Genomic DNA, 17972 nt, shown 5'->3' with positions numbered 1-17972 from the left:
TTCCTCGAATTTTGAATTTGGGGCTAAGCAGGGAAACAGACCAGGCTGTCTGAGTTTCAGTATCCACATGGGAATTGGGAAAAAAAAAAAAAAAAAAATAATAAAAAAAAAAAGCACAAATGCCCGGAGTAAACTAGTTAAATATTCTCTCCACCTCCCTCCTCTTATTCATTCGCTCCTTTCAATCGGCGGGATCCCATGGCGACCATCGTGGGAGAAAAGCATCCTCTCCAGCCGCCGCGCTCGCCATGGCAACCGGCACGTCAGCGCCGGCAGCCGGGCCCCGCTGCGGGCCGGGGGCGGCCCCGCCTCGGGGGCCTCCCGGTGTCCCCTCGGTGTCCCTCGGTGTCCCCCGGTGTCCCCCGGTGCCGCCACCCCGCCGCGCCCGGCGCTGTCCGTGGTGCTGATGTCTCCGACGGAGCGGGGGGAGCCCCGGGGCCTGCCGGGGGGCGGCCGCAGCATCCGCATCCCACATGACACAGAAAGGAGTGGGGCAGCGGCCACCCCTGCGAAACGTCATTTTTTCCTCCGCTGAAGAAGAAGGATGGAATACCCCGTCCCTCCCCTCAGGAGGCTTTGCAAACAGGCAGGCAGAGGCAGCTGCAGAGCTGGCGCTACCCTGTGGTTCCCAGTATGACCGGGACCTTCCCAGACGTGGCTCCACTTGGGATAAGCAGCAGAGCAAGGAGGGGACCAGCGCCTTTGGGATTTTGCTTTGGAGCAGGTACGTGGGTGCATATGGGCTGTGCTGAGCACTGCTGCAGCTAAAGGGGTAATTCTCACTGCAGAGGCAAATTACATGATCTTGTCCGGTCATTTATCTTAAGTGTATTTATTTATGTGCATTTAAATCACTTGGGGATTAGCCAGGAGGACTCATTCCTCAGGAGGAAATGTTCTGTGGGGCTTGAATTTTAAGCTTATTCTGCTAAAAGCCGGGGGGTGTGTAGAATTACTGCAGAATAACTCCCTATATTTTCTGGACAAATGGACATGCTCTCTATTCATTATCTTTCAATTATGTTACTTATTTGTTTGAAACAATCTCCTGACATCATCAGTTCAGTGAAAACAGAAAATTACTTTACAGCAATGGAGCAGACTGCTCTGCTCATCCGTTTTTTTCTGTCTCTAAATACATTCAAACAGCTTCTTCCTTCCTCATGTTATTGCTATAGAACAGATGCTTTTGTATTTTTCAGTTATTAATTTGAAATCATCCTTTCTGAAAGCGCTGTCTCCCCTTTTCTGTGTGGGTGCCTTGGTGCAGCTACTCAGGGAAACCCCACAGGCAGAGTAATCTTTGCTTATCCATAGCCAGCACAGGCAAGAGGGCTGTTCTGGTTTAGCTAATTCAGGCACAGACTCTCTAAGAATGCATAGCAATATTTCTCATTTATCCAGCTGGCTTCCAGCATGTCAAACAGTATGTTGGCTTCACAGAGTAATGGGGAAGTAAAGCTGCCTTCTGCTTCCAAAAGGCCATTTGTGTGTATGAGGCAGGATTCATAGCCAATTCTTTCTGGCAAAGGTTCTCAGATGTGGTTCTTGAAGGTTTGTTGTTAAAGTCACTCTAACCACTTAAACAAGTGGCTTGGTTTGCAGAAAAACTGGTTGCCAACCCATAGACATCCTTAAAAGCTTATTTGGGTGTCTAAATATGGATTTTTTTAAAATTTGATTTATGAGTAAGCTTGATTTCTGATTTATTTTAAGCATTCTGGTCTCAGATGAGTCAGTAAGGGGAGGAATCTCTACACCTTAGACACATTTGGGAAACTGTGCTCCTTGTCTCAAAGTAAGAGCTTGCAGACTCTCACTCCCCGGCAGCTCTCCTGTGAGGCATCTGTTTGCAGAGCTGTGCAGTGCAATTCCCACACCTGGGTCACACCATATGACCTCCATCTGCATTTTCCTTTGCAACCCCACCAGGAACCCTCTCTCAGGTGTTTAACACATAGCAATTCCAGTCAGATAATGCAGAACAAACCCCTAACATCCTCAGGTGGAGTCAGCTCACCCTCCCCACCAGCTCTCCCAGCACCAAAACATGGCACAGCCCTTGTGTGTTTGGTATTTCTGCATTCCAGCAGCTTTCATCTTTCCCTAAACTTTCCCTCTGGCACACAGCAAACACAGTTCTTGCAACTGGCACCCTGTCCACAAAGACATCTCCAGATCAGGGGCTATCAGCAGGCTAATACCTTCCCTCAGGTACTCAGCCTAGGCTTCTCCTAGGCTTCTTTTATCCCCCCCAAGCCTCACCCAGCAGAGAGACTGCCTTCCCACAATCATCTCCATATCAGGCATTTCCAACCCAATTTGGGCTGTGCATGGCCTTCATCCCTTCCAGCTTCTCCAGCCAAGTATAGGTATAGGAAGACTGAAATGCTCTCACTAATGGCCATATCCTCTGTCAGAGTGTGAATGTTGTTCTAGTGCCCATGCAGGTCTGCTCCTCTTATTCCTACCAGATGAGTCCTCCTGGAAGCATCTCAGGCATCTCTGGTTGTAAGCCATCACTGCTGTCATTGTGTCTGGCACAGGGACCTGTGCCCTGTGAGCACCAGTTCCATGTTGCCAAGAAGGGTCAAGAACCACATGACAGGAACTCACATCCCAGCACAAGCGTTTGCACCAGTACAAGAATCCTGTTGCCACATTATTATCTTGTGTGACAAGAAAGCAGTTTTTACAGGATTTCCTGTCAAGAATAGCCTTTTCACACAAAACCAACAGTAAAAAAAAATTCCTCAGGTTCTCTAAGGGGGAGAACTTGTGCTCCCTGCTGGTGAGAGGGTGAGCTAAGCTGCCAAAGTCCTTGCTGTAGCTGCTGGTGCATTTTCCCTGTCAGGGAAAGGGTGAGAATTTCCAAGAGATGGGCAGACAAACTAGCCAGGTGTCAGATTCACCACCACTTATCTGTCAACACCCACCATGGCAAAGCAGCCCTGGTAAGCACCATGTTCCTCACATCAAGCAGAAAAATGTGCTGTGCTGTGGGCAGGGCCTGGTGTTGCCAAAAATTAATGCAAGCCCGTGGGAGAGAGCACCTATATTTTTACCTCGGAATCAGGAAAGGGTACAGCCTAGCCATGCCCAAGGACAGAATCAATCCCCTTTGGGGAGGACAAAAAGCCTCCAAAGCTGTATTTCAAGCATCTCTACACTCTTCTTGGGCAATTCCAGTAGGTGGAAGCTATTTTGACAGCAGAGTTGGAAATTAGGTCAGCCCTTCTGCTTGCTCCCACTTTTTCATGCCCCCACAGTCACACTGAGAACAGATCTGGGTTCTGCCACCATTCTTAGATAATAATTTTTAGATATTTAGGGCTAATCTGGAGTTTTGCATACTAATCCCAGCAGCAGGATAAAATAAAGCCCCGAAACACTTAAACCTGTCCTTTGGGCTGTCCTTTGAGGGTAAGAGTTACACCTCTAAAAAGAGATTTGCAGCCATTGTGTACCTGTTGGTAAACAGTGTGGTGCCCTCTGAGGACATGAGGGTGTCTATCTAGGTACCACTGAGCACAAATCTGGTTCATATTTTACCACTGCCTGTACCTGGACCAGAGCTGATGTTGGGTGTAAGTGGAATCTGCAGCTACAGTAAGGGCTCCTTCTCAGAGCCAAGAGAAAATAAACATCTCAAGGTTTAGGTGCATGAATAATTACTGGGTTTTAGCAACTTAATCCAGGTTAATAGACCTACGGTGTCTACCTCTAGGTCAGTCTTAACCCCCAGTAAATACATGAGAAAAATTCATTGCCTCAAGATGCAGGGAAAAGCCATTGCTACAAGAACATTTAAAACCACAATGAACTTCAGGAGATGGCAACATCTATTGAGGACACTCAGTCAAAATGCAGTGACTTGTGACTTGTGTACGAGTTTGAATCCTGCTTGCTTAAAATCATACCTTGTGGAATTGCCCTTAACCCAGTGCTCCAGGTCACACTAGTTACTCCAAGTGTGAGCTGACAGACCCAGAAGGAATAGATGGATCCTGTTCTTGTTCCATTTAGCTACTGCATGTCTCACTCCTTACTAAACTCAGAAGGATGAAGCTGAAAAAGGATTCTTCCCCAAGCCAGTACAAGAATAAAAATTTATTCCAATCCCAGCAGCTGTTTCAGTATTATATACTTGTCCTCAGTTTTAACCTTGTTTAAAAAGTCAGCAAAGAACTTGAAGAGTCAAAGAAGCCAAATGGCTAAGAGTCTGCCTGGGTGCCCTGAATTTCCTCCAGCATACAGAAGATATTATTTAGATGTGCTGAAAATCAGAACATTTCCTCCTCTTATTTAGTTCCATCCATATTTTCTGCTCCCATGATCTCACCCCTCAGTATAGGCTAGGCCCTCAGATCCTGATGTAACATGCAAAAACACAGATCAGCTCAGCTCAATCAGTTCATCTCAGAACATCAGCTGAGCCATTTCCACAGCAGCACTGAGAGCTCCATCCATAAGCCAATCCATGCTTACAGCTATGTCATCCTTGGTTCTCCGTGCTACAGGACAAGGATCTCCACCAGCTGGGTGAAGTTAGAGAGCAGGTAGCAGCATGTGAGATGGGGGCACAGATTTCAAAGGCTTCACTGCACCCAAAACATGTTATTCTCATGATAAAATAGGGGTAAGTGTTTCCTATCCCCACAAACTGTAATGCAGAGAGTGAGGAGGAGCACACTTCACCTCAAGAGATTTTCAGGCTTTGCTCAGAAAAGCTGCCCAGAGAATAAAAATGCCTTTGTAAGAGGAGCAAGGCAAGGAGCTGAGCATTTTTATGAGCACCAGAGCAGAGAAAAGGACTGGCAGGGAAACTGTGTGCTTACAGAAGCATGTGAATCCACATTCCTCCACTGGAAGCAGGAGGATTAAATGGCCTCAATATGCACAACAGTCATCTCTGCACAGCAAGGGACAGAGAGAGGCTAAAACACTGTGCTCTGCTACAAAGGGGTTTCTACATTAGCACAATGCACTCGCAGGGCAGTTCATTCTAATTTAGGCAGGGTGATGTCACCTTCTAGCATCTCACAGCCAGATGAAAGCTCCCCCACCCTGTCCCCCACTCTGATTTAATTTACTCACACTCCTAATGTTGATTACACTCAGTTAGATGAAGCGTTTCTCTTCCAGTCTGGCAGCTTTTCCAGAGATACTCTCCAGAGGGGGAATTTTGATATAATTTGCTGGGCCAATGCTCACCTGGTGTTTTGCAGCTATGATGCGGAGAGGTAAAATACGTTGAATAAAAAAGCCTCTGCTAGTGCTTAGGTCAAGTAATGTACAATGATCTGCTTATTTAGCTGCATTTCTAATCTTGAAAAACACCAGTTGGGAAACAAAATGCTTTTTCTTTTGATAAAACATTTAGAACATCCTATTTACTGCATTCTTTTGTGAATCTTATTAGGCATTGCTCTTCCAAATTGCAACGAGTGCTGGATTTTTAGACAGGACAGTGAACGTGAAAACACACAGTGACTATGCCATATGGACTTTGTGCAACAGCCAAGTATTTGTGGCAGTGATTTCATGCAGTTCTTGTCGCTCAAATAATTAATCTCTAAGTAACAGATCTGTTTTGGAGAGCTATCAGCTCAAAATGGAGCTCTTTGATTTCCAAACTGCAAATTAAGGTCAGTAAAATTGATCTGTGGCACCAGGAAATCCCTTTTCAATGATTATGAGTCATCTCACATGCTCTTTCTTTTGCAAAGCTAATGCACAAAAAAAGTAGGTTTTTAAACAGAAATATAGAAAGTCCTTATACCAGTTTTAAAAGGATTCCCACTCTAAAATGCTTGACAGACAAAGTGAGATTTTTGGCACTGCTGAATCCATGCAGACTCGTAATTACTGGAAAGCAGCCATTCAGGTCAGTATTATATTGGTTTAAAGGGAGAATTAATACAAGCATTTTTGTTAAGTAAAAATGTAATTAGGCTTCACCTACTTCCTATATGTAGGTTTTACTTGTTGTGCTTATACACTTTTGCTTATGGACCTTCAGGGCAGAGGGAGTTGACAGAACTCATCACTGTTTTTTATGGATCTGATATTTGCAAGTTGAATGGTTCACTAACACCTAAATCATATTGCAGCAAACAATGCAGCAAGCATAGACATGGGAATTGGGGATAAATAATGTAGCAACTCACAGTATCTCCAGTTATTTGAATCTCAGACCCATAAGGAGTTGTGCCTATGCTGAGCTTTTTATGGTCATGTTTCCTTTTGGAGCATTACTCATAATGCAGAAGTTCAAGTCTCCACTCTAAAAAACAGATTTCATAAAACCAGAATTTCTCATTGAAGAAAAACATGCTGGACCACAGACACTCAGGTTCTTAGTACTAAATCAGGGCATGATCCTGATCTCAGTGCCACATAAGGAAAATAGGCTTGAATAGGGATAATTTTTGAAAAAAAAGAAATTAGTTTCTGGTCCATTTGAAGAAAAAATTATCTATAACTAGGAATGTAGGAATCTCAGAGTACAGTGGTTAATCAGATGGCATTTTACTTTTTTGAAAAATAAAACAAGTAATTGCTGCACAACCAGTTAAATCCTAAGCTCAAGTTAGTTAAACTCCCCATAATTGCACCTATATTTTCACCTCTGCCTTGTAAGCAGTGTGCTAAATGACCTTATTTTGGAGTTTTCCAAAGAAGAATCAAAAAATTCAGCACTAGTTGTCCCTCTGTTCGGTGCCTCTCCTGTGCCACTGACAGCAAGGAAACCAGCACTGCATGAGAACCATCTGTGCTGAACATGGGTGGCTCTTCCCACCCTCCTGTTTCTTCCTCTGTCAACAAAGCTCCAACACAAGGCAGCTGGATTCATCTCCTGGAATTCTCCTTCCTTTGGACACCCTCTGATTGCTCTCCATTGCAGTCACACGCTGTTCTCTGCCCAGGGCTGCTCCATTCCTGTCTTCTCCAAGGCATGTTTGCAGGTAACCCTAGCTCTCGTGAACAGCAGTTGGGCTCACTCTTAGGCAAGATGCATCAGTAAAAAAGCCTGTCTTGGTTTAGGGCAAATTTGGGAGAAAACCTCCAGTGGGGCTCCCCCCGGGAAGCAAACCCACGTGGCCCTTTTCTCCCACCCCCCCTAACCGGTTCGGGAAGAGATTTCTCTGAGAGAAGTGGAAAAAACCTGTTTATTTCACAGGCACAGCACTACCCAGCACAAAAATGAATTATATCAAATTACAAAACCTCTCGCCATTCAGAAAAGATGACAAACTTCAGAGGGTCTCTTTCTTGTGGGTGTTCTCTCTGTTATCAGTCCCTCTGGTGCTGGAAAATGCCGCTGCCCAGGCTGGGCTCCCGGTAGTCCACGGGTGCAAGCTCCCGGTGCTCCCCCGAGTCCCCAGTCCAGAGCAGGTTCGATTCGTTTCATAAAAAGGGAAAGAAAACAGTCCAGGAAGACCTCTCTGCTCCGGCTAGTTGGAAAGCCAAGGCGATCTGTGTCTTGTTGTCTGTCTGTGCTGTAGTCAAAACTCCCGATGCGGGGGGAGCCAGTACAGTCTCTGATAACAGACTCGGTGCTTCTTTTCCACTCACTTTTACTCTGAGATGGAATTTTAAGAATACAAAACTTGTGTCTGGGTTAGGTGGACGAATGGGGATACAATTTAACATCATAATCAACCCAGGACATTCCACCCCTTATTCTCACATCGTCGACTTACTGCCAAAACTAACATTCCAACTCTGCACACATTTACATACATGGAAACTTCTCTTCTTTCATAGAAACTTCTTCTCTACCCAAAAAATACAAGCAATATATCCATCATGCCCTTGTCAAGCCCTACACCAAGCTACTGAATCCAGACCTCCACACTGGAGAGCTGCAGGATTCTCCACTCTCTCATTTTACTCACTCAAAACACTATCTTTCACCTGCTTATGCTTTCAACACTTACACATTTCTTTCTATTTCATGTTTGTGTGGTTTAATGTACAGACAATGGCAGTAACCTTTTACTCAAGGATCAGGTCTCCCTAAGGTACACATCGTGTTGTTCTATCTTTCTGCATTATCTACTATGTACAACTTGGTCCTTGAGCAAAGACAACCCCACAAATGGGTTTGTCTGTGCTCGAGGTAGAATTGACTTAAACTGTCTTCTCTAGCAGACTTCTGACATGTACTACTGGGACTTTGTCTCTGTCTACTACATGTAAAGACTCAGACTGGGCAGGACTTGCTCGGTTGGTGGAACTTTTGGTGTTGATTAACCAGGTGGCCTTTGATAGATGTTGCTCTTAGTTTTTAAAAGATCTTCCACTCAGTGCCTTTAAGGTGATTTTTAATAGTCTATTGTACCTTTCTAGTTTTCTAGCAGCAGGTGCATGGTAGGGGATATGCTACACTCACTTAATGCTATGTTCCCTAGCCCAGCTGTTTATAAGGCTGTTCTTGAAATGAGTCTCATTGTCTGACTCAATCTTCTCAGGGGTGCCATGCCTCCAAAGGACCTGCTTTTCAAGTCCCAGGATGGTGTTCCGGGCAGTGGCATGAGGCACAGGGTAGGTTTCTAACCATCTTGTGGTGGCTTCTACCATTGTGAGCACGTAGCGCTTGCCTTAGCGGGTTTGGGGCAGTGTGATGTAGTCGATCTGCCAGGCCTCCCCATACTTGTATCTGGACTACCACCCACCGTACCAGAGGGGCTTCAACTGCTTGGCCTGTTTGATCACAGCACATGTCTCACAGTCATGGATAACCTGGGAAATACTGTCCATGGTTAAATCTACTTCTCGGTCTCATGCTCACTTATAGGTGGCATCTCTATTCTGATGACCTGAGGCATCATGAGCCTATCGGGCTAGGAACAACTCTCCCTTATGTTCCAAATCTAAATTTATTTTTGACACTTGTATCTTTGCAGCTTGATCTACCTGCTTATTATTTTGGTGTTCTTCATTAGCTCTACTCTTGGGGACATGGGCATTTACGTGGCGGACTTTTACTGGTAGTTTCTCTACCTTGGTAGCAATATCTTTCTACTCTTTAGCAGCTCAAATTGGTTTTCTTCTACACTGCTAATTAGCTTCTTTCCACCTCTCTAACCATCCCCACAGAGCATTGGCCACTATTTATGAATCTGTGTAGAGGTAGAGCTTTGGCCACCTCTCTCTTTCAGCAATGTCTAGGGCTAGTTGAACAGCTTTGAGTTCAGCAAGTTGACTTGATCCACCTTCTCCTTCAGTGGCCTCTGCAACCTGTCGTGTGGGGCTCTATACGGCTGCTTTCCACTTCCGGTTCATCTCTACGATGTGACAGGAATCATTAGTGAAAAGAGCGTAGCGTGTTTCTTCTGCGGGCAGCTGGTTATACAGTGGAGCTTCTTTAGCTCTTGTCACTTCTTCTTGTTTTTTATCTGTGAGACTAAAATTTTCACCTTCAGGCCAGTTTGTAATTATTTCTAAAATCCCAGGGTGATTCAGTTTACTAATATGGGCGCGCTGTGTGATAAGAGCAATTCACTTGCTCCATGTGGCACTGGTTGCATGATGGGTGGAAGGATCCTTTCTCTTGAACATCTATCTTAGCACCGGTAGTCGGGGTGCCAGGAGGAGTTGTGCTTCAGTGCTAATCACCTCTGAGGCAGCTTGGACTCCTTCATAGGCTGCTAAAATTTCTTTTTCTGTTGGGGTGTAATGGGTTTCGGACTTTCTGTAGCTTCTACTCTAAAATCTTAATGGTCGGCTTCGAGTCTTACTAGACACCTTCTGCCAAAGGCTCCAGGACAGACCATGGCTCCCGGCTGCAGAGTAGAGAACGTTCTTCACATCTGGTCCTGTCTTGACTGGGCCAAGGGCTACTGCATGGGCGATCTCCTGCTTGATCTGAGCAAAGGCTTGCTGCTCAGGGCCCCAATGGAAATTATTCTTCTTCCGAGTGACCAGGTAAAGAGGGCTCACAATTTGACTGTATTCAGGAATATGCATTCTCTAAAACTCTATGGCACCTAAGAAAGCTTGTGTTTCTTTCTTATTAGTTGGTGGAGACATTGCTATGATCTTGTTGGTGACATCAGTAGGAATCTGAAGCCGTCTATTTTGCCACTTTACTCTCAGGAACTGAATCTCACGAGCTGGTCATTTAACTTTGCTCTTCTTGATGGCAAAACTAGCTTCTAGGAGGATCTGGATGATTTTCTCTCTTTTCTCAAACACTTCTGCTGCTGTGCTCTCCCACACAATGATGTTATCTATGTACTGTAGATGTTCTGGAGCCTTACTTTTTTCCAGGGCAGCTTGGATCAGTTCATGGCAGATGGTGGGGCTGTGCTTCCACCCTTGAGGTAGTCGGTTCCAGGTGTACTGCACTCCCCTTCAGGTGAAGGCAAATTGAGGTTTGTATTCTGCTGCTAGGGGAATGGAGAAAAATGCATTGGCAATGTGGCGTACCACTTCGCTGCCTTGGACTCCAGCTAGTACTGGAGCTCCAGTATGTCCGGTACGGCAGCGCTCAGTGGTGGAGTCACTTCATTCAATGCATGATAGTCTACAGTCAATTTCCATTCTCTTTCAGATTTACGCACAGGCCAGATGGGGCTGTTGAAGGGTGAGTGGGTTTTGCTGACCACCTCTTGGCTCTCCAGCTCTCTGATCATTTTGTGGATGGGGATCACAGCATCTCGAGTTGTTTTATATTGTCGGCGGTGCACCGTTGAGGTGGCAATTGGTACTTGCTGGTTTTTTACCTTCAGAAGTTTTACTGTAGATGGATTTTCGGACAGTCTAGGCAAGGTGTTAAATTGTTGGACACCCTCTGTCTCCACAGCTGCTATTCCAAATGCCCACTTGAATCTTTTTGGGTCTTTGAAATACTCACTTCGGAGGTAGTCTATGCCCAAAATGCATGGGGCCTCTGGGCCTGTCACAATAGGGTGTTTATTCTATTCGTTTTTAGTCAGGCTCACGTCTGCTTTCACTAAGGTAAAATCCTGCAATCTCCCTGTCACGCCAGTAATAGAAACAGATTCTGCCCCTACATGTCTTGATGGGATTAGCGTGCACTGTGCACCAGTGTTAACTAAGGCCTCATATCTTTGTGGTTTTGATGTGCCAGGCTAACGAATCCACACAGTCCAAAAAACACGATTTTCCCTAGCCTCTACCTGGCTAGAGGCAGGGCCCCTCTAAGCTTGGTTATCTTTCTTTCTTTTGGTATATGTCTTGGATGTTCTTTCAAGGGGATTGGACATGTCATCATCATCATACCTGGCAGTTTGGCTATGGGCAACTGGAGCTGTTTTTTTTTTTGTGGAACTTCCTTTGTGACTCTTCTCCTCTTTCAATTCACGCACCTGTTGTGCCAGAGCTGCAGTAGATTTCTCATCCCATCTCTTCATGTTTTTTCCGCAATCACGCAGGAAGAACCACAGCTCAGCTCGTGGGGTATACCTTCTCTCCCGATCTGGGGAATGTCTGCGTTGAGTGCCAGGACCTCTGATCTGTACTGCTGAGATTTGGAGAAGGTTTTTTTTAATCTTATTTTTAAGTTTTTTGTGATTCTCTTCTATCTTATTTTCTAATTTCTGCAGACGTGTTTCCACAGCTGTGATTCTTGCATGTGTGGGGCCATGCACGGCATCTGCGTATGCTCGAAGCTTCTTCGCCATATCCAGCACGGTCTCTTCTCTTTCATCCCGTTTCATTATTGCTAAAGCAGATGCATATTCTTGTGGCTCAAGTCGTACTAATTTTCGCTACATCACGGATGTACATGGCACCAAGTCTGGATTCTTAGTTGGTATGTCATCTGAAAAAACAATCTGCTACTGCTATTTCTTTCAGGTGTTGGATCTCTTGTTCGATGGCTTTCTACTGAGTTTGCTGCATGTAGAAATCATCTATACACAGATATCTTTGGGCTACACTTTCAAGGACCTGTGCCCAGAGACTGCGAGGGTTAGCTCTCCTCATCATCTCTTGGTCAATAACTGGATCATGTGACAGGGATCTTAGATGCCTCGCTTCAGTGCTATCTAGAACTGTAGCTTCACCTGCGGTGTCCTACAGACGGACTAACCAACTAATTATAGATTCATTAGGTCGTCAAGTGTAGTCCTTCCTCAGGCCACGAAGATCTTTCAGGGAAAAGGATTCAATATTAGCCTCTGATCTTGTCTTGGTTTTGTGTCAGGAGGCGTTGAGGGTCCTTCTCCTGCATCATCATCATCATCATCATCATCATCATCCACTGGTCGATCGGTTTTATCTGTGCACTTTCCACTTCTTGTGCTAGTAGCAACAGCCATTGGTTGAGGCTTGCTGTCCGGTTTAGCTACCAGCTTTATAAGTGGGAGGTTGGCTGCAGCCTGAGTAATTGGGGTAACTGTTGATTTATCTCCCTGTCCCCTTCCTCCTGTTTGCTGCCGTACAGTATCCAGCAATGTACGATAAGCATATGCCAGGGCCCAGCTTACTGCAATGATCTTTTTTTCTTTGGAATTATCTTGACACTTTTCTTTCAGGTATTTCTCCACTTCAGCTGGATTCAGACTTTGTTCATGTGGAAAGTCTCAGACTACAGGGTCAGAAAACTCTTTCAGGATTTGGCCTATATCGTCCCATTCTCTACTTCACTCAGGATTTTCTATGCTTGGTTTAGGGGTCTTACCAGTCCTTCTAGAAATTTCAGCTTTCATTTTAGAGAGGCTGAAGACTGTATAGAGGAAACTTACCAGATTAAATGCCAGAAAGATGGTCTCTTTAACATTCAGGGGAAACTGAACACTCTCTAATAGTGATGTAACCGATTCAGAGGAGAAGGAAAGGAAAGGTTGAAAAGCCTCATTCCCTGCTCCTCCTCTAACAAACTGGGTGCATAACCATACTCATGAATCTTTTATATTTGGAACAGACTCTAGCACTTGAATAAACTTCTTGGAAATCATAATCACTAGGCCCTAATAAAATAATTAAAATAATTAAAATAGCCTAATAGCTATTTTAATCAGTGCTCTTCTACTGTAAAAGCTATGTGTTAGGGACAATACCGGGGCTAGTTGTGGATAAGAAAATAAACCAAGGGACCATAAAGGTATTAAAACCTCAAAAAAGCCTAGCGACCAGAAACACATGAAGGCTTGTACCTCAAAAGACATTATTAATTTAAGCAGCATGGCTGGATGGCTAGGGACTGCTTTATCTTATCTCAATACAAAGTAATTGCCACTTCAATACAATCAGTACAGGGTTTTTTCACTTTCTCATGCCCCACGTTAGGCGCCAATGAATGTATTTGTCTTGGTTTAGGGCAAATTTGGGAGAAAACCTCCAGTGGGGCTCCCCCCGGGAAGCAAACCCACGTGGCCCTTTTCTCCCACCCCCCCCAAACCGGTTCGGGAAGAGATTTCTCTGAGAGAAGTGGAAAAAACCTGTTTATTTCACAGGCACAGCACTACCCAGCACAAAAATGAATTATATCAAATTACAAAACCTCTCGCCATTCAGAAAAGATGACAAACTTCAGAGGGTCTCTTTCTTGTGGGTGTTCTCTCTGTTATCAGTCCCTCTGGTGCTGGAAAATGCCGCTGCCCAGGCTGGGCTCCCGGTAGTCCACGGGTGCAAGCTCCCGGTGCTCCCCCGAGTCCCCAGTCCAGAGCAGGTTCGATTCGTTTCATAAAAAGGGAAAGAAAACAGTCCAGGAAGACCTCTCTGCTCCGGCTAGTTGGAAAGCCAAGGCGATCTGTGTCTTGTTGTCTGTCTGTGCTGTAGTCAAAACTCCCGATGCGGGGGGAGCCAGTACAGTCTCTGATAACAGACTCGGTGCTTCTTTTCCACTCACTTTTACTCTTAGATGGAATTTTAAGAATACAAAACTTGTGTCTGGGTTAGGTGGACGAATGGGGATACAATTTAACATCATAATCAACCCAGGACAAAGCCAAAAAGTACTATCTGGGCACTAAACCCTGTAACAATTTTGGGGTTTACCCACCTGCAAAACTATATGTGTCAGGTCTGAGCAGACACGGACAGCAGATTTGGCTCACAAGGAGAAATAGAATGAGAACAGTGTTAGCAAGTCTGCCTGCCCTAACAGCTTAGAAAGGCCATTTCATTTTTGTACCAGATTTCCACTGCTCTTCAATACTGGTCAAGACATTTTATCTGATTAATCTTCTATAAAGCTTAATTTGTACAGCTGGCTATTTTTAAATGGCACATACTTCTGCATGGCAAGAAGGGAAATTAAGGAAGAAAATTATCCCATAATGTTCCTTTCTATTTAGTTAATAGGCTCCACGTGTATTATTTTATTACAGCTAATTCTAACAGGTAATTTAGCAGGTTGCACTGACAATGCATCCTGCTACTCTTCCAAACACAGCAGCGCAAATGCCCTGCCAACAGCTGGTGACAGTAGGATTTCTTCCTCCATCCAGAGAAGGGTGAGAAAAGACAAACAGGAGCCCTCTGAGAAATCAGGAATCATCTGCCAGGCAAAGCCACTAAGAAAACGATGAGGGAGAAGGCAACCAAGGATGAGGGGGAAGGCAAAGCCAGGCTGGGCGGTACCCACAGCCCTCCTGCAGAGAAGGGGACAAGGGGCAATGTATGACATGCTGACAGCTCCCCTTCACATCACACAAACGATGTCACACCGAGTACAGGCTTTAAAAACCTAGAGGAAAAAATCTTCTATAATCACAACAAGCAATTAACACATCTTTTCTTCTTCCACCTCTGACAATTTTTTGCACTGCATTATTGAAGGGGACATAGGAAACAGCACAAGGGGTGAAACCCCAAATTCATCCAGTGGCTCTATGCTTTCGGGCTTTGTTCTGAGTAGGCAGACAAGGAGAAGAAAATAGGTGGTAGACACAGAGCCAGACTAAAAGATGCAAAAACATTGAAAAAAGCCCATCTGGAAGCAAACCTGGGAATTTGGATCACTTGGAAAGCTGAGGAGGATGGTGGTGGCTTTTTGAGCTTGTTTATTTGGCTTCTAGGATAAACTCTTTGATCTTCTGCTCGTGACTGAATCCTGATTTATCTTGCACATTATCAAGCCCTGGAGTTCAGCATTCTCACAGCAGACCAATAGAAAAGACTTTGTCTTTTGACAAAGTAAAAGTCTAGTGAGTCTAGTGAGTAAAAGGCTTTGCATGCCAAGATGATGCACGCGTATAGCCACTAAAATCAGCTAATTTTCCATTTTATCCCTGAGACAGGTTAAGTCCAACCCAACCATCTGGCTAAACGCAACACTGGGAACTATCTAGCAATACAGGCATAGAACACAAGGCCACACCCATCACACTCTGCGGTGTGTCTGCAAGGAGGGTGCAAGAGAACAATTTCACAGGTAACTCCCTCAGACAAACTGTAATTTACAGGCAGTGACATTTGACAGGTGATAGGTTTGGTGTCACCAGTTGGGGACAATGTTATTCCACAGACAAGAACAATGGCCCAAAGTGCTCGTGCTGAAGGCCTCTCACTGAAGGGCTCCCAGAAATTCAGGTCACTTCATCCACAAGGGTGTAAGGATCACTCAAGATCAAAACAGTCATTCTTCCAGAGGTATGGGGCTGGTGGTGAGAGTGCTCAATCCAAGGAAGTCTCCTTGGGCAGCACTCCAGTCCCAAGGGAAGGGCTTCCCACCACAGACATCCTGCTCCTAGGAAAACCATAGGGGCTATAACCTGGTCTGGTCAGGGCTTGTGGACATACATGGTAATAGTCCAGAAATTTCTTAGGACTGAGGCCTCTTATTACCTGGAGACCCTCTGTGTTGACCAAAGGGTCCTGCCCTTCTTGTTCCCCCCACAAAGGCAGGGTTGGGGTCATGGTGCACATGGCGCAGATGTGGAGTGGGGATGTGAGGAACAAAAGTGAAAAGGGTGTAAAAGGGCATGAAAGGCTGGCAGCCACCTCAAACCAGTCAGGGAATGGGATGGGATCCCCCTGACACAGCCTGTCATACCACCAGCTACAGTGGAACACAGAAGCTGTATTTCAGTGTTATTCATGAAATACAGAAGTCACAGTATATATTTCTACTACTGAGAATATTCTTTTGTGGGTTAAGATGGGCTTTTCATACACAGCTGCTCAAAAGAACCTTTTCTCCCCTCTCTGTCTTCAGCCTGAGCAAAAGACGTGGCTGAGTTTGCTCAAAGCATGGATAACAGCAGTGGTCCTGTTTTTCTCCTTACCTTGCTCCTGCTGCAGAACACGAGCAGCCCCAAAGCCTCCACCTCTCCTGCTGGCTACGAGATGGCAGAACCTCCACCACCAGGAGCCGGCTCCAGCATGAACCACTCTCTGGTAGAATATGGGCTGAGGCTGGGGGAAATCACAGCTGCCACCGTGGTTTGGGGAGCTCTGTGGCTGATCTCTGTCCTGGGAAACTTCCTTGTCTGCTTAGTGATCCACAGGAGCAGGAGGACACAGTCCACCACCAACTACTTTGTGGTGTCCATGGCCTGTGCAGACCTCGTGAGCAGCGTGGGGAGCGCGCCCTTCTTGCTGCTGCAGCTGAGCTCTGGGCAGTGGATGCTGGGCAGCAGGGTGTGCCAGCTGGTCAGATACATCCAGTACCTCACGCCTGGAGTCCAGATCTATGTGCTCCTCGCCATCAGCGTGGATCGATTCTACACCATTGTCTACCCCCTGAGCTTCAAAGTGTCCAGGGGGAAAGCCAAAAAAATGATTTTGACGTCTTGGCTCTGTGGTGCTGTGTTTGCATCACCAGCCTGTTTTCTCTATGGCTCCAACAGTGACCACCACTGCAACTTTTTTCTTCCCAGTTCTTGGCAAGGATCTGCCTACAGTATCATCCACCTCCTCTTGGTGTTTTTGATCCCGTCCCTCCTCATTAGCCTTTTTTACCAGAAAGTCATTAAGTACATTTGGAGAATAAGCACAGATGGAATGACTGTCAGAAGAACAACAAATATTGTTCCAAGAACAAAAGTAAAAACCATCAAGATGTTCTTAATGTTAAACTCAATGTTTCTGCTGTCTTGGCTGCCTTTCTTCACAGTACAGTTGTGGCACCCACAGGAAACAGACTACAGAAAGAGCTCCTTGCTTTTCCTGACCATCACCTGGATCTCCTTCAGTTCCTCAGCCTCTAAACCAACCCTCTACTCAATCTATAATGCAAACTTCAGAAGAGGGATGAAAGAAACTTTTTGCATGTCTGCCATGAAATGCTACAGAAGCAATGCATACACCATCACCACCAGTTCCAGGATAGCAAAAAAAAATCATGTTGGTATTGCAGATATTCCAGCTACAGCCAAAAGTGTCACCAAAGACTCCACCTATGATGCTTTTAACAGAGAAGACAAGGAAAGAAAGCTTGCCTGGCCTATTCCATCCAATCCCCCAAATACATTTGTCTAGTGGGCTTTGTTGTTTTGAAAAGTTACTCCATACCCCCAGAAGAAGGAATTTTCTCTCCTTTTGAACAAATGTATAGCTACATATTTTTAACCCAGCTTTTTTTTTTGGGGGGGGGGGGGGGGGGCGGGGAAGAGATGTTTTATTTTATTAAATGCCTTGGGTTTGATGCATTTGTTCAATTTCATTTTGGTTACTACACCCTGCTTTAAGAAACTGTTCTCCCAGAATCTCAAGCAATGTTTATCTTCAAAACAAGAATCCTTATGCTCTCTCTCTGTAGGGAAAATGGAAAGAAAGAAAAGCTGCTTGTTTTAACCCCTTTACAGGATGGGGCCGTAAATGCCTAAATCCACTCAAAGTTATCTAGGCTTCCTTCCATTATGTCCCCACAAATACAGTTGCACTGGGGTTGAGACCCCCCATCCTGTCAAGATCCTACAGATATGATGTCCATATGAGGGCCCTTTTGGCTTCAGCCTGAGCCCACTGGTCTCATCAGTGACAAAATCTCTACTGGCCCAGCAGGGTCAGCATTGGGCCAGTGCTGGATGCTTCCGCACCTTTGTCCTTGC

The 17972-nt window shown here is 45.3% G+C and overlaps 2 protein-coding genes across 7 annotated transcripts in view; one reads left to right on the top strand and one right to left on the bottom strand.

Annotated features, from left to right (window-relative positions):
- CREBL2 (cAMP responsive element binding protein like 2) overlaps positions 1 to 17972 on the bottom strand; it is a 130132-nt gene that overhangs the window by 87145 nt on the left and 25015 nt on the right. The window contains exon 5 of one of the 5 annotated variants that reach the window (XM_088055497.1): positions 13473 to 13832. The exons of the other annotated variants lie outside the window; for them this stretch is intronic. Within the exon in view, the coding sequence (XP_087911623.1) occupies positions 13488 to 13832 (345 nt within the window). The 3' untranslated portion in view covers positions 13473 to 13487. Of the gene's footprint in view, positions 1 to 13472; positions 13833 to 17972 lie in introns of those variants that run through there. 5 annotated transcript variants of the gene reach the window in all.
- Positions 489 to 17489, top strand: LOC102099228 (putative G protein-coupled receptor 19). 2 transcript variants are annotated; one of them, XM_088055494.1, is made up of 3 exons: positions 489 to 724; positions 15219 to 15352; positions 16136 to 17489. In XM_088055494.1, exon 3 carries the CDS (start codon positions 16171 to 16173, stop codon positions 17398 to 17400), a length of 1230 nt encoding a protein of 409 aa, XP_087911620.1. In that variant the 5' UTR covers positions 489 to 724; positions 15219 to 15352; positions 16136 to 16170; the 3' UTR covers positions 17401 to 17489. The 2 variants fall into 2 exon arrangements, with proteins under 2 accessions (XP_087911620.1, XP_087911621.1); XM_088055495.1 differs by lacking the exon at positions 15219 to 15352.

This window comes from Pseudopodoces humilis, chromosome 5 (genome assembly GCF_049639895.1).
Source record: "Pseudopodoces humilis isolate 2021_Gansu_Grassland_sample_001 chromosome 5, ASM4963989v1, whole genome shotgun sequence".
Taxonomy (NCBI): domain Eukaryota; kingdom Metazoa; phylum Chordata; class Aves; order Passeriformes; family Paridae; genus Pseudopodoces; species Pseudopodoces humilis.
Note: the sequence above shows the minus strand (reverse complement) of the source record. Positions and strands in the feature narration are given on the sequence as shown.